The 19809-nt window shown below is 44.3% G+C and overlaps 1 protein-coding gene across 3 annotated transcripts in view; it reads left to right on the forward strand.

Annotated features, from left to right (window-relative positions):
* Window positions 1–19809, forward strand: part of FLI1 (Fli-1 proto-oncogene, ETS transcription factor) — a 116424-nt gene that overhangs the window by 48503 nt on the left and 48112 nt on the right. For all 3 annotated transcript variants that reach the window (XM_032772003.2, XM_032772004.2, XM_032772005.2), the window contains one exon: window positions 12963–13174. In XM_032772003.2, the coding sequence (XP_032627894.1) occupies window positions 12963–13174 (212 nt within the window). The remainder of the gene's footprint in view (window positions 1–12962; window positions 13175–19809) is intronic.

Raw genomic sequence — 19809 nt, forward strand, 5'->3', positions numbered from 1 at the left:
GTGTGTGTTGGGTTGTTTTTTTTTCACACCACTGGCCAACGGCTTCATAGTGTAAACCTGGCCACAGTTAAGGGCTCTAACAACACTTATGTATTTAGCAGGTGCTCATAGACAGCACTGGATGTCAGAAGCTGTTTTATTGACACAGTGTTTGTCAGGATATGGGGTTCTGTCCTTCCTGGAGGTGCCATGGGAATCTCTGGGCACTCACGAGGAAGTAAGTTAGTCCCTTCTATCAATCCCCTTTTGTATTGCAGTGTTGGCTTTGGGTCATAGCCCAAGTCCTAATGTGGGATTTGAACCCCCTAACCTTCTGTCCCACAGAAACCATGAAGCACACTAAACTATACTGGTACCTGCCTGTGGCTTGCAGATTAGAACAGTAACGGCTCTTTGTAGAGAAATTAGATCCATCAAAAATCCCTGGGAACTTTCAGTGGTTTAAGCTAGGTTTTCCTGTTCAAATCTCTCAATTGAGATTGACAAAGAAAATATCTTGGTGTAATCCTGCCTAGCTGTTTTGCTTGGAATGCCCTGAGCAGGCTTGCTCACAAAACCGCTGCTTTTCCTATAGGCGTATGCAGAGACAAACTCCTCAGTGGAGCCACAGGGGCTGAGGCAGGCATGCAAGGAAAACATAGATGAATGCCATCCCAGTTGGGCAGTCGCTTTCAGTTGCGCTGCCAAGCTGGGGAGACTAGCTGAGAACTAAACAAGGAGCCAGCAGAGGCCACGCATGCTGCAGAGGGCATCAATGCAAGGCTTTCATAAACTCCCCTGGAGGGCAGTGCTGACATCAGCCCTTGCCTTCCCTCCTGGAAGAAGGAATGTCCAGCTTTGGCTGCCATGATCAGTGGGTGAGGGCTAGAAAAGGAGAGGCTGGTGAAAACGCAGAAGATCCTGAAGTGTGGGAAACAGGCCATTTTACCTCATAGGTTTTCCTGTTTGTGTCATTGTCGCACCTAGAAAGTGTTCCATTGTCAACTGCACTGCTGGTGGAAGTGACCATTTTGGATTCTTTGTTGACTCCATGAATGGAGAGCACCAGTTCAAGTCACAAAGGATCATCTGCCGATCATTAAAGGCCATTAGAATTAGACACAGCAATGAAGTCCTACAGGTGTTGAGTAAGAGACAGCCCTGGCACTGTGGAACTCACAGTCTAAACAGACAAGACCAACAAAGGGTGGGGGGAGGAAGGAAGGATTGTTATCCCCATTTTACAGATGGGCAAGTGTGTCACAAAGAGATTGAGTAACTCACCCAAGATCATACAGGAAGTCAGTGGCAGAGCTGGGAAGGGAATGCAGATCCCGGCCCAATGCCATCAGTACAAGACCATCCTTTCTCTGAGTCTGTGCAGGAAGCCCACATTCACATGTGCGGACAGGCTCTAGGGGGCATGAAAATTAGTAATTGTGCATCTAAGTGCCCATTGGCACATCCAGTTTTAGACATCCACCTATCTATCTGAGATACTTACCTGACCTCACCACCGTGGTATCTGAGCACTTCACAGTACTTAACAGATTTATCCACACAACACCCCTGCGAGGGCAGTGCTATTGTCCCATTTTACAGACAGGGAACTGAGGCACAGAGAGGATAAGTGACATACTCAAGGTCACACAGGATGTCTGTGGAAGGGCAGGGAATTTTGCAAATTATGGTCCATATGTAAATATACAGAGAGGAGCAAAAATGACAGTGAACCAGAGACTGAGCATGAAAGAGAAATGAGAGAAAAGAATGAAAGCATGAATAAGAGCCAAAGAATGAGGGAGAATGAAGAAGAGCAGATAAAGGGCACCAAATAAAGAAAGGAGCAAGATCATAATGAAAGCAGGGAATGCAGAATGATGGAGTGATTGAGGAAGAGCAAGTGAGAGACAGAGAAAGCAGGAGCACAATGTTACCCAATCCAGAAAACAATCTTCATCTACGGGCTCAATGTGACAGGCCATGGGGGTCAGGTGATGTGATCTGGGTCATGGATCAGTGAGCTCACCATTCACATGCTAGCATATTCTTTTGATATTTTGCTTCTGTGAGCCCTTTCCATGCTGATCCAGTATCTTAGCTCTTTTCTACACACACATTTGCACCTAGTTTAGTTAAATCAGATTAGTTTCCGTGGTGCAAACCCCAGTGTCAACATCCCTAAATCGGTTTAGAAGTGGCTTGCAGTGATTTAGCTCAAGTTGGGAAGGAGTTGCCCCATGCACCTTTGTGTGTGGATAAATCCTTGCACAGGGTGCACGTGTGTGCTGGCAGATACGGTGGTTGCTGTCCAGCCCTTCCCAGGCACATCAATTCTACACATTTCCAGCAGGAATAGGAAGGTAGGGCTGCGGAAATCAGTGCATTGTGTTGCTAACTGGGCCCATTGACTGGCTGGTCCCTTTGCCAGCTGAGACACTTTGTCAAGGTTAAGGCTGGAACTTTAAAGTGGTCCAAGGGAGTAAGGCACCCAATTCCCATCAAACATGAATAAGCACCTAATTCCTTTAAGCTCTGTCAAAAATCCCAGCCTTAGGGGTTTTCTATCCCATTGAGGAAGTGTTCCTGGTTAGAAGGCAGGTGAGGTCTGTGTAGCTGACATCATATGAACATGGGCTAGCATGCCTTAAGACTGCATTTCAGTTTACTGCAGCTGATGAATATATCAAGCTGAATAATGTGCAGCATGGATCTACTGGACAGCATGTACCCACAAGCCTTGAACAATCTCCACTTTCCCCTATTTCCATGCTTTGCATTATATAGCTTGAGAATAAGCACTAGCAACGATTGTGCCAGCTCCTTGTGGTTCTTCTTCCATTGCTGGGTCTAATGCTAACAGCTGTTAACGATAGGCAGCTGATCCTTTCTGACTTAAACCACCGCTCTCCATGCATGGAGTCAACAGATAATCCAAAGTGACTGCTGTCACCAGCAATGCAGTAGATAATGGAACACTGGCAGATGTAGCCTTCGCTGCTTGGGTGCCCTTTCACTTCCCATCTCATCCAAATAGAGACGCTGACTAGGGATGGGTCTGGATTGAAAGGCTGGATCCAAACACATGCTGAACGTTACAGGTACTCAAAATCTGAACATTGATCTGCATCCAAATGTCACACATGGCCCAAGCCATAACTTTAAAGGCAAAAAGCCCAGACTCTTGGATGTGTGAAATCCCAAACCAGTTCTGGCCTTGGAGCCATCTGCTGAACCTATCTTGACCAGAACAGGCCCTGGGTTTAACAGCTGTCTTCTCTAAGGTGCCCTCTGCTTGCCATAAAGGGATAGGATCTGAAAATATGATTAGTAACCTGTGCTGTATATGGCTGAGTACCATGCCTTTTCTTTCCTTTACCTTTCTAATCACTACTCATGTAGGTAGAGTTCAGCAGTTCTGAGAGTTGCTGCCACCTGTTTCTGGAGAAGACACACACTGTGCTCTCTCCTGGAGACTTTACTTTGGTTCTTTCATGTCATTGTTTTTCTTGAGTCTGGAATAAGTCATCTGGGGCTGAACGTGCACATTTTGTTTTTTGTGGATGGAAACATAACAGCACCCGGAAAACATTTCCTAATGGGCTTCCTGCAATTGTGATGGGACCGGTGTCAGAGAACAAAACAGGATACAATCACAGTGTTTGTGAATGTAACTGGGACAATGGTATCACAGCAAAATGATGAATGGATGTGATGGGTCAGAACTTCAGTTTGGAGAGGCTCCCCTCATTTTAATGCTTCTCTGAACTACACAAACCTCTTGGGGCTGAAAAACTGCACTTGAAATCTTATGAGAACAGGCATATTTGCCAGATTGCTGAAACTTTGGCTCTTAGCAACCAAGGTGAGAGTTGTGATGTTCAGAATTATCCAGTGGCTATGATTTTATTTTTTAACTATTGTGACTTTATGCTTCTGGTCTGCTACAATCAGGTCTTTCATGTCCTTTGCTGATGCAGTATGTTATAGAGGACACACACACACATTGCCACTGTGCTCTCTCAAGACAACTTTCCCTTCCCTCTGCCCCCTTCTGAAAAAAACAATTTAGACTGGAAGTATCACGGAAAACAAAATGAGAGCATGCTAGGAAATATGATAGATCGATCGATAGCCTCAGTTTCTAGTCTGGCTGAAAATATTACCAGAGATGCTTTATACTTTCAGTCCAGATAAAATGTGGAAGCTGCCACAAAAGAATGAAATGACAAATTTGAAAGTTAACTGAATTTATATGAACCAAATTTTCAGTTTGCATTGAGAGTAGGGTGACCAGATGTTCCAATTTTATAGGGATAGTCCCGATTTTGGGGGCTTTTGTTTATATAGGCTCCTATTACACTCTACCCTGATTTTTTACACTTGCTATCTGGTCACCCTAACTGAGAGGGATAGTTTGAGGTGCTTCTTAGCTTATCCAGATGGAGTTTTCCTTTCCTTTCCCCGGAACAAACAGAAGTTTTAGGACTGGGAATGAATGATTATTCTGTGCTGAGCTTTGGTTCATGCTGCAGGCCGCTGATCTGAATTTTGGAATGGAAAGCAAGCTCTGCTTCTAAAGAGTAGACAGAGGATGTTTCAGGACAAAGCAGAGGTCACTTCAAGTTTTGTGTGGAGGAACATCTTACTTCAGCAGAGACCTTTAGGTTTGCTAGGAAACCATCTGGCAGTCCTCTAAGAGTCTTCAGGAAAACAGCCCGTAAAAATGCTAAAATAATATTTGCCAAAGTGTGTGTGTGCATATTCATAACCATGAGCCTCTGTTGACTAATACAGATGCTTGAAGGAAATCATACAATTATTTCACAAGAGTATGAAAAAAATAACCCAAAAGGAAGGTGCATGTACACCTCTAGGGTAGCGGGTGCATGAGTTCCCAGGGACAGAGGGCCAATTCAGTGGCGATATAAGTAATGTAAATTGGTCAGTGAAATGTGTGTATAGGTAGAGTAACTTGCACTAATTTGGCAGCACAGGACAGTTCCATTTGGATTAGCCTTCAAAGGTGAATCCTGGCCCTGTTCCAGTCAATGGCAAAACTACTAATGACTTCAACGGGGCCAGGGTTTCACCCCAAATATTCAGCATACAATGTTTAACCCACAACATTTTGCAGATGAATTTTATGCCGGAGCAGCCCTGGATCGTGGATTTAAAATAGCCCAGGAGTATAGTAACAGCACAGATGGATTCTGTGTAGCAACTGATAATGGTTATTCAATGGTTAATAGAATATCTAGACAGCTCAGACGTTTAAGTTCTCTTAGAATTTAGAACAGCTGTTGCAGGAGAGGTCAGCTTCCAAGTTATCAGTATGCAGTATGGAGCCCCGATTTGAGAATTCAGGATAGTATTTAAGCACGTGCCTAACTTAAGTCCCCTAAGCATGTGTTTAAATTAAACATGTGCATAAGTGGTGTCCTGAACTGGGAAGGGCTAAGTGCATCTTTGAGGGTTTGTTTGGATCAGAGCCTTAGTGGGTGTGGAGCTATGATGCATCCAGACCTCTCTTCCACCATGTCTCGTCTTAGAGCTGGGGTGGGGTGTGAAATGGTGAACTTCAAAAACTATCCAATCTAAAAAATAAACTTTTTGTGCAAAACTGATTTGTGAAAAAATGTCCCTATTGTCTTACCAGCTGTAGTATGAGTCTTAATTTCAGGATATTCTTGTTGTTAAGAATCCTCTGGGTTTTGTATCAATCTTCTGCCCTCTTGGCTTTTCCTCCTTACACAAATTACCAGGTTCACCTTTCTTTGGGCTGTAAAGAAATGAGTTTTGGTCTGGGATTATCGCAGAGTCAGCACTGTCATTTCAAGAGTACCTCTCATAATGGAAAGTAAAACTAAAGGCAGTGTGATCTAGTGGCTTGAACATGAGCCTGGGTGCTGGAAGTTCCTGAGCTGTATTCCTGGCTGTGCCATTGCTTAGCTATGTGACTTTGAGCAAGCCACTGAATCTCCCTGTTCCTGGTTTTCTCCATCTCTATAGTGGAGAATAAATGGACCTGATCTTCAGAGGGGCTCAACACCTACAAGTCTCACTTACAAGAAATCAATGGCAGGTGAGAGCCTCAGGTGTCCCGCACCTTTAGAAAGTTGGGCCAAAAAATACTCATCCACCTCCCAAGCATTTAAAAAATATCTTATATTTTGGATGCTGTTTAATTTAAAATGATGGTTGAGCTAATATAATCTCAGTGGGCCAGGAAATCAGTTACAGCTTATATATTGTATAAGCATCTTAAACAGATCACTCTACAAAGCCAAAGCAAATGAGCCAAAGGAAATATCCATAACAACAGAAACCTTCAGCTGTAGATCCCAAATTGTTGTATAAAGGGGAGAAAGCATTATTAGCCCCCATGTGTAGATGAAGAAACTAAGGCACAGAGCACCTGAGACACTTGAGCCAGACTGCAAACTCCTCATTCTACCAGTGCGCAGTTCCTCACTGGAGAAGTGCCAGGCTTCGTTGTGACTGCTCTAGTGAGTAACTTCTCCCCAGGGCAAGTATGGGGCTCACAGTCAGGCACTTGATAAATAGATAGTGGGCAGCAAGTCAATGGTAGAGCCAAGAATAGACACTGTGTGCCTGCATTTTGTGCAGTGTGAGTGTAAAACGGGGACAGATGATGGCCTAGATACTGTAGGGTAGGGCCTGAGCTACTGAAGTCATGTAATAATATCACAATGCCAGCTTTAATTCAAAAACAATGTTCCTAGCCCTCATGCATGCAAAGAAAAGCTTGGAAGAATGAACCAAGCTGCCTGAGTCTGTAGAGGGCCTGAAACAATAGCTTCAAGAGGTGTGAACTGCACCATTTGTCCTACTTCTGAAACCTGCTGCCATCCCCAAGGAGGGGCAGGGCCAAATAATGCAGGGACAGAGCTATGGGATGGGGGTGGATGGGGACTTGGAGCTATCAGATGATGTGCTTAGGGCTTTGGATTGTCTTAATTCTGCCCTGGTGTAAAGTGCTTCCAAATCAGACTGGCTTCACACCCACTTTACACACACGGTGCAGAGCAATGGAGAATTGAACCTCCAATGACTCCCAGCTTAGGGCTTTCATTACTGCATCACTGAGCCTGTTTTCTTCTAGCTCCAGTCAAGCAAAGTCTCGGCTAAACAGGCATGCCTTCAAGGGGGCTCTGAAGGTCAAAAAGTTAGGAGTGTGTTTGTACCAATAAAACACCCAGGATTGCCATTTTCCAGAAAGGGTTATGTGGGTTCCCTGCGTACCGCACGCAGAAGTGGAGTAGTGTGGACAAAGCTCACAAAAGCCCATCATCTGGTTTTGGTTCCAGTAAGCTTCTAGCCCTTCAGTGAATCATCCAAACCTCCTGCTTCTGCCCACCTGGGCAGAAAATACTTTGTAACCTTAGATTTGGTCTTTAAAAATAGATAAGACTATTTTGGGGCAGGGGAGTGGGGAGACTGGTATGATTTTGGACCCCCACTAAGACTCAGAGGTATTTGGACCTTTGGTTTTGGTTTGACGCGTTATAAAGATTGGGGCATTTGAGATCTGAAACTAAGCTTTGATCTGAGACACTGTCAACATTCAGAGGTGTCCAGATCCTAGAGGTTGCTATTTGTATTGAAGGAATCCCGTTGTGCTAGGTACATACAGACACTGAGAGCGACAGCCTCTGCCCCAAAGATATCCTCATCTGAATAGACCAGACAAGCAGTGGGAGGGAAGACAGAGGCATGGAGAGGAGAAGTGACTGGCCAAAGGTCACACAGCAGGTCAGTGGCAGAGTTGAGAATAGCATCCAGCTTTCCTGACTCCCAGCTCAGTCTCCTGTCCACTAGACTCCACTTCCTCAAGTTTCACTATGGGCTGCATTTTACTATCTACTGCATTTAAACTGACCTTGGTCTCCATCCCTCATAAGCCTGATACTATTTCACTTTTACTAACATAAGTAATTGGCAGCAGAAATGCTGATTCATAAAACTGTAATTCCAGAAACCATTATTTATATTTAAGGAATAGATTTTTTTGTGTTAATTACAAGGTCATTTGCTGTGGGTACCTCATTTTTGGCTCCTTTGCATCCCACATTTGGGCCTGGGCAGGTGGAGGGGGATAGATCTGTAATATGCCCTTTGCAAAGAAGTTCAGGAGTGATCCCTAATACCGCAGAGGAAGAGAAAGGAAAACATTTGATTGCAATTCCCCTGCTCTGGAGAGCGAAGAAATCTTTCCGTGCATTGCGTAGTGGTTTGTGTGCAGCATTTTTCTCTCTGATGAAGTCAGCCTTTGTGGCAGGAGGATGAACCTTTGATCGTTTACAACACTCTTTAAATGTGGTTATGGTCAGAAAAGTGACTGTACAGAGCACAGAGTCAATATTCAGTGCAGGTGCATCACTGAGGCCTGGAGAGAGCCTTCATTGTAGACATATACAGAGGGTGAGACCATTGATTACTGTCACATCACGATCTCTGGTTCCCATGGCAGTCGGAGCTCAGCCAAAGCCAGAAAACCCTGACCATCTTATGAACTTTCCTTGCCCTTGAGCTTTGGGTCATGCTGAGAGACGAAACTTCTGAATTTGGGGGTGGGGGTTTTGTCCAAGCCAAACCTCTTAAGGTTTGAGCTGTTTCTGCCAAGAGCCTGGTCTCAAGGTGAGCTCTTTCAGGGTAAATGGGGGCCTCAAATGCAAGGATGTGTAGTTGGATGGGTGCATCTTAAAACTTTCAGATGAGCGCCCAGCTGAGCACCGGCCAGTTGGAGCCTGTCTTCACTGAAAACTTAACTCACATCCTGCTTAGCCCCTTCCCCCCTCTTGTCTACACACACAGTCCTCTCTCTGAATTTGGTGGTGTTTCAAACCAGGCTAGCTGGTCTGGCTGAGGGTTGACCTCAGGTGTCTCTGCTTTCACTCAGGCTTGAACCTGGCCACTTTGCAGGGAAGACACAGGCTAAATCATTTGAGTGCTGATAGCCCTCCAATGCCTTCCCACAGTTCTCCCCATGTACCCCAAAAGGCAGACAAGTTCTTCCACGATTCACTGGGAGAGAATAATACTAATTCCTGTAGCACAAAGAACTATGGGTGGTGCCCGCCTAACAAAGCACATCTCCCTTTCCCTCTCTTTACTTAGTGTCGTGGGTGCACAATGGGTGCTGTGGTTCAGCCCAGAAGCAGCTGCATTTCAGCAGCTGAAGAAGAGTTACTATTCACAACAATGCTCTTTATTAATTAGCCACCCAAGACACCAACATAAATGTCTTGTCAAGGAGAGGTGGGTTGTCAAGGAGAGGTAAATTCAAGGTGGATAATACAGCATGGGTGAATTCGGGGGTATTTGAAAGAGATGGCTTAAAACAGGTTGCTGCTTATTGGAACCATCCTGTTCTCTCTGTAATCCATAAAACAGACAAAGGCATGCAGCCAACTTTCAAAAGTGGCCATTCCAAATTTTGGAAGCCCAGCCTGAGATGATTTTCAGAGGTGCTAAATACCAGCAGCTCCACTGACTCCAGCTGAAGTTCTGTGTGCTCTGCATTTCGTAAAATCAAGCCCAGCATGCCTCCCACTGGAGACTCCCAAAATGGAAGCACCTACATTTTTGAAAACCTTGGCTTTCATCCATAATGATCCACAGGATCAAAGTCACAATAGGGTCAAATCCTGATATTTTCACTCAGTCTCCGGCAAAACTCTCATATAAAGTCACTAGACGTCTTGTCTGAGAAAAGACTATGGATTTTGCCTCCTAGGAATGCAAGGTAATAATCATCAGACATTTCTGCAACTCCATTCATTCTTCAGGATCCAAAGGTGTTTTGCCAACTCTGTGCAGGATCACTTCAGTAGAAGGAGCAGCAATAGACTTTCCTCTGGGGCAGTCAGCTGTTTGGCTCATGGGATGCCTTGAGAAGTCAGAGACTGGTTTTTGCAGGGAACTGAGCGTGTCTGTGGTATGCTCTGAGCTGCTGTAGACGGGACTGGCCGCATTATGCTGGGAATGTGATTAAAACCTGGAAAAACTGAAGCCAGCGTATTCCCAGAGGCACTATAATGTAATGTATATGCCCAAGTAATAAACACAAGACCCCTGTCTCGGACTCAGTCTGGCCATTCAAGGACAAAGCTCAGGAGAAGACAGCATGGGGCGGAACTCTGATCAGTGGTGGCTTCTTTAGTAAGGTTGTGTTAGCACTCTTAACACCCCACAGGGGTTTCTCACTTACCCAGCTACCCCAGACTCCATGTAACTAGATTCCAATAGGATGCAACATTTACCTGCTGGTGTCCATCTGAGCTGTTGGTCTCTTCATTAACCAGAGCTGAAGCCAGACTCTTCTCAATCAGGTTAGGCCCCTAGGAATTGAATGTAGCCACATGTTTATAGCTAGAGGAGTCATTTAGGGACTGATCTAAACATCAGCGTCTCCTGACCTTGGACTATAGGTTTAGATCCAGCAGGGCCAGCTGTATTCTTCCAAGGAGGTGGAACTGAGTTCCAGGTATTGGGTCAGTCAGATGAGACTTTTAAAAGAGGAGTTACTGCATTCTGTCCATGGAAGTTAAAGATCCCCTGGCATTGGCCAGCCCTCTGTATTTATGCTGAGCCTTAGATGCATGGAGATGCCACAGCAAGGCCTGGCCGGGGGATGTGGGGAGACACGCCTCTTAGCTCTCCTCCTACACATCTAGCCATATTTGGTGTTTGCATGTGTAACACAGTAGAAAGCTTGTGTTACAAGTCCCCAACTGGATGGAGCTGTATCTATGGAGGCTTGCATATTAGCAGCTTGTGATTTTAGCTCTGGAGGTCCCTGGTTCAGTGCCTAGTCTGGCAGCCAAAATGGCAGCTGTCACATATACCTTTGTTCTCCTCTGTGCCATGCAACTGAGGGCAAAGTAGGGTCCTTAGGCTACGTACATTTAATGGGGAAAGTAGGGTCCTTAGGCTACGTCCATTTAATCAGTAAAGTGTCTAACATCTGGAGGAAGGTACTGTATGAGTGCAAGAGCATTGTTATGGATATTTGCAGTAATGAACTCTGATCAGTCCTGTGCACAGCTTTCTGTACAGGAGAGTCGTTTCTTTATTCACAGAATGTGTGGCACTTAGGAAACAAATCTCCCCAGCTGGTATTATCTACGATGGCAGGAAATGTGTACTTAGTCCTACCCAAACCAACATATCTGTCCATGCCCGAGCTGAGCTCAATGGGACCTTTCCTTAGCCTGACAAATAGGGCTGGGCACACATTTTGCTTCACGATGTTTTTTTCAACAGAAAATTGAGTTTCTAACCAAATGGAAAGTTTCATGGGAAGTGTCTGCTTTCCTTGAATTTACAATTTTTTTGCCAGAAAATTGAACCCCTCCTTCCAAACTGAACATTTTGTGGGGTTTTGGCCAAAAACCAGTCAGGTTTTTTTTGATGAAAAATCAAAATTTTCTGCTGAAAATTGCCAAAAAAATTTCCTCCTGATTGTGTCCACAAAGGGAAAATAATTAATTTTCCAACCAGCTCCCTTGCCAAGTGTACTTGGTACAGGGCGCAGAATCCCACCAACAGAGATCCCCTTTGACTGATCTGTTTAAGGTTCACCTAGGGCCTCCTGCCATAAAGGGAAACCCCCGGAGTTTTGTGTTGAGATGTGCCTAGGAGCCCAGTGAAGGCTATTTCCTGCCTTTGTCATTTCAGAATCCCTGTCTGATACACCCTGCCTTCAGCAAAGCTGATACTAGACCTGTAACCACATCCTTGCTGCCGATGAAAAGGCCTACTCTTGCTTTAAGAAAAAGACACTGGCAGTGTCACTGGTTTTATTTAGCCTTTACAAGGTCTCGAGGGGATGGGAATGGGGATTTCCAGCATACGTAATGGACTAGCAACATCCAGAGATGCATCTGCCTGAATCCCTAACACAAACCAGGGTTTGGGTTGGCCAGGGCTGAATTCCCAAATCTTGCTGGGGAGATTTCTCACAATATTCTGACCAGTCCTTGTGAAAGTATTTTTTAGGGGTATCTTCAATCCCCGAAGTGTTCTGAAATTAGTACAATCAATGGGCGAAGGGGGACTGTATGAAGATACAAACCTGGTTTGAAGTGGTTTCCATCATATACAGGGTTTACAGTTTGGTTTAATGACTCTCAGCACCCCAGCTGATCATGCTGGTGGTATTACCTCATTGGTTTCTTGTATCCCCCCATTTATATCTATAACTGTTTGCTGTCTCTTGTCTCGTTCTTAGATGGCAAGCCACTTGGGGCTGGGACTGTCTTTTCGTTCTGTGTTTGCACAGTGTCTGGCATAATGGATTCCTTGTTCAGACTGGGGCTCTTATGTGCTACAGAAACACAAATAATAAACAATAATAATGACAACAACAGGAGAAGCCACTTGCAAAATTATTAGGGCAAATACTTCTTGATTTCAAGGGAACTTTAAGCACATGCTTAAAGTAAAGCACATGTTTAAGGGCCAAAAAGGCTTATCCATCTTTGCTAAGAGCTTTGAGATCTGCAGCTGGAAAAGCATTGGCTCTTTAGCTTGTGCTATAGCAGCTTATGCTTTTAGCTCTGAAGGTCCCCAGTTCAGCTGGGAGCCAAGCTGGCAGCTTTCACACATGCGCAGCTAACTTAGCTCCATGAAGAGCATGCAGACCTTGTCAGATGCACTTTGGATGAGGCAGGCAGTGAGGAGAGTACTGTACCCAGCTCCCTAAGTTAACTGTACTCAGTTAACCTCAGCGGCTGCCCTGCTCAGACAGGGAGTAACCAGAAAAAGAACCCACCGGTTTTGCATAAGGGTTAATGGACCCCAAAGAGTTGGATTCAATCTGCGATGCTGGCAGATGTCATTTTCAGGCAGGGCTTGGCAGCTGTGGGGCTCTCACAGCTGCAGGCCAACTCAAAGGGAGAATGTGAGCTGAGTCGCTGGTTTAGTCATGACACCAGGGTCTTGTTTCTTCTCTTCAGGAGGCACTTTCAGTGGTGAGTGACGACCAGTCCCTCTTCGACTCCACGTACGGCGCTGCCGCTCACCTCCCCAAGGCGGACATGACGGCCTCAGGGAACCCTGACTACGGCCAGCCGCACAAAATCAACCCTTTACCTCCCCAGCAGGAGTGGATCAATCAGCCAGTCCGGGTCAATGTCAAGAGGGAATATGATCATATGAACGGATCCAGGTAAGGAAGGGCATGCCTCTGCCCATCTGGTATATTCCTATATCCAGGAAACTTTGCTCACAAAAGTGATCTACTAGACGTTACCCATATACCTGTGTACATACAAACCCATCCCTTCACTTAGGGGCAGATCCTGGTGCCACTGGAATTACAGGGACTTTTGTCATGGTCTTGAATGGGGTCAAGATACAGATCTTGCAATTTTGCAACTTGCATCTCCATAGCTATTGTCAGGGCTGGTATTTGGGGCCTCCAAGGACAGACCTTGTACTGCAGGCACTGATGTAGACGGTATATTTCAGTGGCCTTCCAAGGGGCTAGGAGGCATTGAACAGTTGGTCGTGCAATAATAGGCCAGGACTGAATCCAGCTCTGCTAGTGGGTGCTGTGCTGCCGGAGATAGTGTTGGCCAGAGCCGGCTCCAGGCACCAGCGGAGGAAGCACATGGTTGGGGCGGCACATGCTAAGGTGCAGCATTCCGTCCATTCTTGGAGTGGCGCAGTCCTTGCGGCTTTTTTTTTTTTGGCTTTGTCAGTTCGGTTGGCAGTCTGAGCAGCTTTTTGGGAGGTTTTTTTTGTTTTTTGTTAAGCTTGAGGTGGCAAAAATGGTAGAGCATTGTGTAGATGGTAGAGCATGATGTTGGCAATACAGTAGGTGACACTCTCCCCTCTGTCTGCACTCAATGTCTCAAGGGGCCATGCTGTTATTGGAGGTGCTGGCCTTCAGATAAGATTTAATACTGAGGCTCTGGTCATATGTGACTTTCCACCAGGTACAATGGAACAAAAGCCATAAATCCCCTGTCTTGTGGAATATCACAACATTGAAATCCCACCAGTGAAGAAGAGAATCTGAGCAATAGCTGTGCCCCATGATGATAATGATCAAGAAGTCACAGGAATGAAGCTGGCCGGGATGGTTATAGAGCTGCGTGGGCTAGCAACTATAAGTGCCCCTCCACCTTGCCCACACTCCAGCCAGTCCATTCAGAGCTGGGTGGGAAGTGGTTTTCCCATCTCAAGAGAATTTTAGAGAGATTTTGAAAAAATTTCCTGTCCCAAATTGGGACAAAACATTGAAATCTCGCAAAATGTTTACAAACTGAAAATCTGGGGGGGAAAAACCAATCAAATTGTGTCAATCAAAATGTTTCCTTTAGCTCATTTCAATTTAAAACCTTGGTTTCTAAGAAGAGCCTTACATTGAACTTCATTTGAAACAGGAAGCCCTGCAGCCTACCACTTTTAAATCTCTGGGGAGAAGCAAGGTAGCTAAAGATCTGGTACTGTAGAATATGTGGGGTTTGCCCTGTAAGTGTACAATAGATATATGCTTGCAGCATTGTTGTAGCCATGTTGGTCCCAGGATATGAGAGAGACAAGGTAGGTGAAATAATATCTTGTATTTGACCAGTTTCTGTTGGTGGAAAGGACAAGGTTTCAAGATTCAGAGAGTTTTTCTCCAGATCTGAGGAAGAGCTCTGTGAAGCTCAAAATCTTGTCCCTTCCACCAACAGAAGTTGGTCTAATACAAGATATTATTTCACCTGTCTTGCCTTTAGAGAAGATGGAGAATGGATATAAAAAATAATAGCTTTGTGTTATCGCTAATCTTTGTCCATGATCTGCTGAGGCTTGAGTTTGATCCCACGCTGGTTTAACCCTGGTATAATTCCATTGATACTGATGGCGGGAGGGGAGAGGGGAAGAGAGGGTCGTCCCACTAGTTTTGCACCAATGTTTATGAATACAGAATGAGGGCCCCAAATGCAGAGTAGAAATAGAATAGCAGGTGTGTTCTGGGGAATCTCATCCTCCCAGAGAAATGGAAGCAATAGAATGGATCCAGGAAATGCAAGCAGGTTAGCATTCTCTTACCACTGTAGCCTAAAATATCATTTATAATATATTGTCCTCCTTTTGACCCAAGTGACTGGCCAAAAATTTGGGGTCTAGTAGGTTGTCCCAGTTAGGAGGAGGAATTGGTAATAGTTAGGAGGAGGAATTGGTAATAGTCAGGTATTTCTTTGATGCAGTATACACCTATCAATCTCAATGAGTTTTATCTCAACCCGTAACAAGGTTCACACAGCTCATAAACAAAACAGTGGCAGTATGAAGAATGCAACTGGCATAAAAACATGTCACTCATGCACTATGCGGGACAGAAGGTTTGACTGTTTTATCTCATGATTAGTTCACGGATAGGTTCTGAGATGGCTGAGTTGGCTTAGATGGTGACTTGGACTACATGACCCACAGGGGCATAAGGAGGGGTAAGAACCCCTTTATACCTCTCCATGGGGTACCCAAAGCGTAAGCATGGTGTGCTTCTTTACCACTGTATTTTTCAATGTGGCGCTTAGCAAAATTTTGGAGGCCCACTGAACAAATAAAAACACACTGCTACTGTGCTACATATACGCTTAATATAGGCACAACATCCACATATGTCTTATATGTGCTGTGTGGGTACAGTATGCACAGATATAATCAGGTAACATGTTTTGTGCATTTATATTGCATTTATCTGGGAATCAAACATTCTGGGTTTTATTTCTGGCTCCGCCTTGCTTTGGGATCTCTCGATATGCTCCAATTTCTTTATCTGTAAAATAGGGACAATCCTACAGCCTTATTAACCCAGCTTGATTTGTTAGTGACTATAAAGCATTTTGATACATGCAGAAAAGTCACCCAGAAGTGAAAAGTGTGGTTATTCACACAATAAGAGAAACAAGAGAAACTATTTTATACACGGGATTTGCTTCACTAGTTTCCCAGAAACAGAGGCTCCTCGGGCTTCTCGAAAATTGGCCAACTGCATCCCAATCTGAAGAAACAGAAAGGATTGTTTTGGGCATCCCTAATTAAACCAATGCAAGAAGCACTGAAATCGAGACTGAAACACCCCCAAACCTTGCCCTGATGATAACCTGTTAGCCTGAGAGCTCCCATCCACCCAGGAGATTGGAGGCCCAATCCTCTACTAGATGGAAGACCCACCTACCTCCTACTCACAACTGAGAGATTTGCCCTGTCCCCCAGTCTTCATCATAGCTCATTGTCACAGCTTGGGCCATTCCAGTTGCCCTGTTCCTCCGCCCATCAGCTGCCTACCAAAACTGACACACCAAGAGCAGTGAATGCTAGCCTCAATACAGATGAACTCGAACTGTGGACTGAATAATAAAACCTTCCTCCCACCCCTCTGTCGCTGTCTTTTTCTCTCTTGTTTTTAAGTGCGCCCTCTTACCAGACTCCAGCTGCCTTGTTAGAGAGAGCAGCCTTTATTCTGTGCTTCACCTGTGCTTAACGCAATAGCATTTGCTGCTTGACGGGAGAATGGCTTGTATTCTCTAGGGAGTTATTAAGCTATATGATTCCTGACAGTGGAGGGAGCTGGATGGGGGTAAGTGACCATGTCCAGTTTTTCTTTTTTTTCTTTTCTTAGCAACTAGAGACAGGCCTTACTGGTGAGGTTTAAGGAGATGAGTTGTAGGTTGGATGGGAGCAGGGGTCTCTGAAGATCAGGGATCTATAGGAAGGATCTCTGCATGTCTGTCCTACCGATCTGTCCTCCCATCAGTTATAATACAACCTCAGTGATCGTTTTAGCCTGCAAACACCACTGCAAGGTGAACCAGCTTTTCAGTGCAAGTCATATCTTCCCAGTTCATTCCCAAACAGGGGCTGGAGATGCTTCCCATACATTTGGCATCCATGTAATCGCATATATTGCACAGTTAATCAGTGGCAGCTCAAGACCTATATTCTTGGCGAGACACCGGGCTCAAAATACCACTGCAGGATTTGGGAAATGGATCCTTTGGGAAAGTTTCAAGCTAAATTTTCAAATCTGGGTGCAATTTATGTAGCCACAAAATATGTGCTTGCCATCGCAGATAGCTGGCAAGTCTCCACTGGCATAGTCACATTCTGCAGTGGTTAGTATGTCTGAATGTGGAGCAGTTAAAGGCCAACACAGAAAATGTAACATTCTTCAGCCTCTTAGACCACCTTACACATCAGGGAGGGAGGATGAACTTGTGGTTAAAACATTGACTTGTCACTTAAGAAATGTGGGTTCCATCTCTAGTTCTTCCACAGATTTAATGTGTAAATCATTTAATTAGAACCGGACAGAATTTTTTTGGTGAAACCTCAAATAGTCATTAGCTCAGTGTTTAGGGTACGGGCCTGGGAAACCCATATTCAAGTGCCTTCTCTGCCCGCTTCAGAGCTGGGATTTCAATCTGGGTCTCCTGCATCCCATGCAAGTGCCCTACCTCTGGCTAGTCTGGAAAAAAATGTCTAAAGGTCTCTGTTTCATTCTTCTGCAGAACGAAAACAAGTTTAAAACCTTGATATTATTTTGCAAAACAGAATTCTTGTTTTCCAGCCAGCCCTCCATTAAATCACTCTGTGCATTGTTCTAACATGCCTTGTTCTAGCATCGGTTCCCCCCACCTGTAACTAGGGGAGACAATCTTTCTTTTCCCCCCTCTTTGTCTCTTTGTTCTGTTTTGATTGTAAGCAAGTTGGTAAAGAGGTGATCTCTTCCTATGTATTTGTACAGCACAAAGGACCCCGATTTCAGCTGGGGCCTGTGGAAACTCCCAGAATACAAAAACAGCTGGATAATTTTTTCCAAAATTCTGGAGGGTTTTTTTTTTTTTTTGACAAAAGTATTCATTGAAATGTTGAATTTCAATGAAGGAAAACCAGGATGAGTGTTTTGCAGAAATTTTTCATGAAACATGCATCCTGTTTTTCAATGGAAACGTTTGAAGTTCATTGAGGAAAAAAATGGGAAGATTTGGTCACAAAAATTATCACTAAACAATCCCAGTTCTTTTAAACCAGCTCTAAATACAAATAATAACCCATAACAGAAAAATCCCAAACCTCTGCTGTTAGTGATTTATCATGAATTTTATCACTGTAACTGAGATCAGAGGGTGGCCTTTCAAACATGGGAGTTCTGAATTTCATGACAATAATATAAATTTAATCACATAAATAAAGGGGGGTAAAATGTCCAATTGCTTGGTATGTGCATCTGTGTGGAGGAATTTAGCTGTGTAATTCCCACTGATGTGAATGAGTTTTGCTTGGCTAACGATCAAATCAATGCTTTGAAAACATCTCCTGAAATATTAAAATATCATTAAGGTTCAGGCAGCTCATTTTTTTACATAATAAATTTTGCCACAAAATTGTCTCGAAGTGAAACAAAAGGACTCCCTGAACTTATTACACTTTTCCTGTTTTCTCTTTGCTGAAGTGTATGTGAATAGCATCGTTTCCCTTTAACTAGTATGTGAGCCATCTAGGGGCGCTCAATGTGTTCTGTTTTAGAAGCCTAGCAGAGCAGCTCGGTGTAATGTTGCATGTTGGGTATGGTCAGTAAACATTGTTATTGGGACCCCACTGTGCCCATGTGGTTTCTTCATACTACTTTATTGTTGTGGTGTAAAAGCACGAAAGACAAAACCCTGCACCATTTCTTTTCTATTGCCCATTTTCCATCTATCCTGATGCACGTTTTCCACTGTCCCTCACACAATGTAGGCCATTTTCCAAAAGTGAGCCTCTTCTTAGGGTGTTTCAGTCCATCATATAAACCAGAGATTGGCCTGAATTCTATCACTAGAGCCAAATCACAAGGAACTTTGGATCTGAACTTGATAGGTTTGACCAATCAACCATCTTATCTGATGGATCAGAACCAGAATATTGCTGGTATCTGCTCTCACTTCCCTTCTTCAACTTTTGGGAAATTCAAATCTAATTCTAGCTGTAAACATTAGAGCTCAGACCAGCTCTAGCTCAAATGAGGATTTAAACACACAAGCTGCCTGTTTACATAGTGTGTTTAAAAGGGCTCTGGGGCTTTAGAGATTTGGATTTGATTCCCACCTGTGCCACAGACTCATTGTGTGACTTTGACCAAGTCACTTAATCGCGGTGTGACTCAGTTTTTGATCCTAGAATGAGGATAATTCTTCTGTCCTGCACAGGAGTGCTATGAGAATAAATATTCTAGAGGCTCTTGGATTTGGAGATTATATAATAAGATGTGCTCATTTGACTCGCTACATTCAGGATTAGTACAATCTAAATATGAGGCCTGTGTTTGAGAATTGGTTTGTGCTTTTCCTATTATTCTGTTTCTCAGTAAGAATGGGGGGGTTTGTCATATTCATGCACTTGTATCTAAAATCACTCTTCTTTCATCTTTGCACTCTCCCTCTCTCTCTGGTCCCTTCTTGTTCATCCTTTGCCCCTTCTCTATACACCTTCGTATTCTGATTATTTTATTTGCATTACTGTAGTGGCCAGACACACCAATTATGATCCAGTCTCTGTTGTGCTAGGTGCTGTACAAACATAAAGAGGGTCTTCAAGTCCAAGGGAGAATGAGAAGGGGGCAAGGAGAGTGTAATGTAGTGGGAAGATCCCCTTCAGATTCCAGACAGAACTTGTGAACAGTTAGAGAAGAGACCATAATCCCAAAGTATCAGAGGGGTAGCCGTGTTAGTCTGGATCTGTAAAAGCAGCAAAGAGTCCTGTGGCACCTTATAGACTAACAGACATATTGGAGCATGAGCTTTCGTGGGTGAATACCCACTT

The sequence above is a fragment of the Chelonoidis abingdonii genome, chromosome 18, assembly GCF_003597395.2.
Source record: "Chelonoidis abingdonii isolate Lonesome George chromosome 18, CheloAbing_2.0, whole genome shotgun sequence".
Lineage (NCBI taxonomy): Eukaryota > Metazoa > Chordata > Testudines > Testudinidae > Chelonoidis > Chelonoidis abingdonii.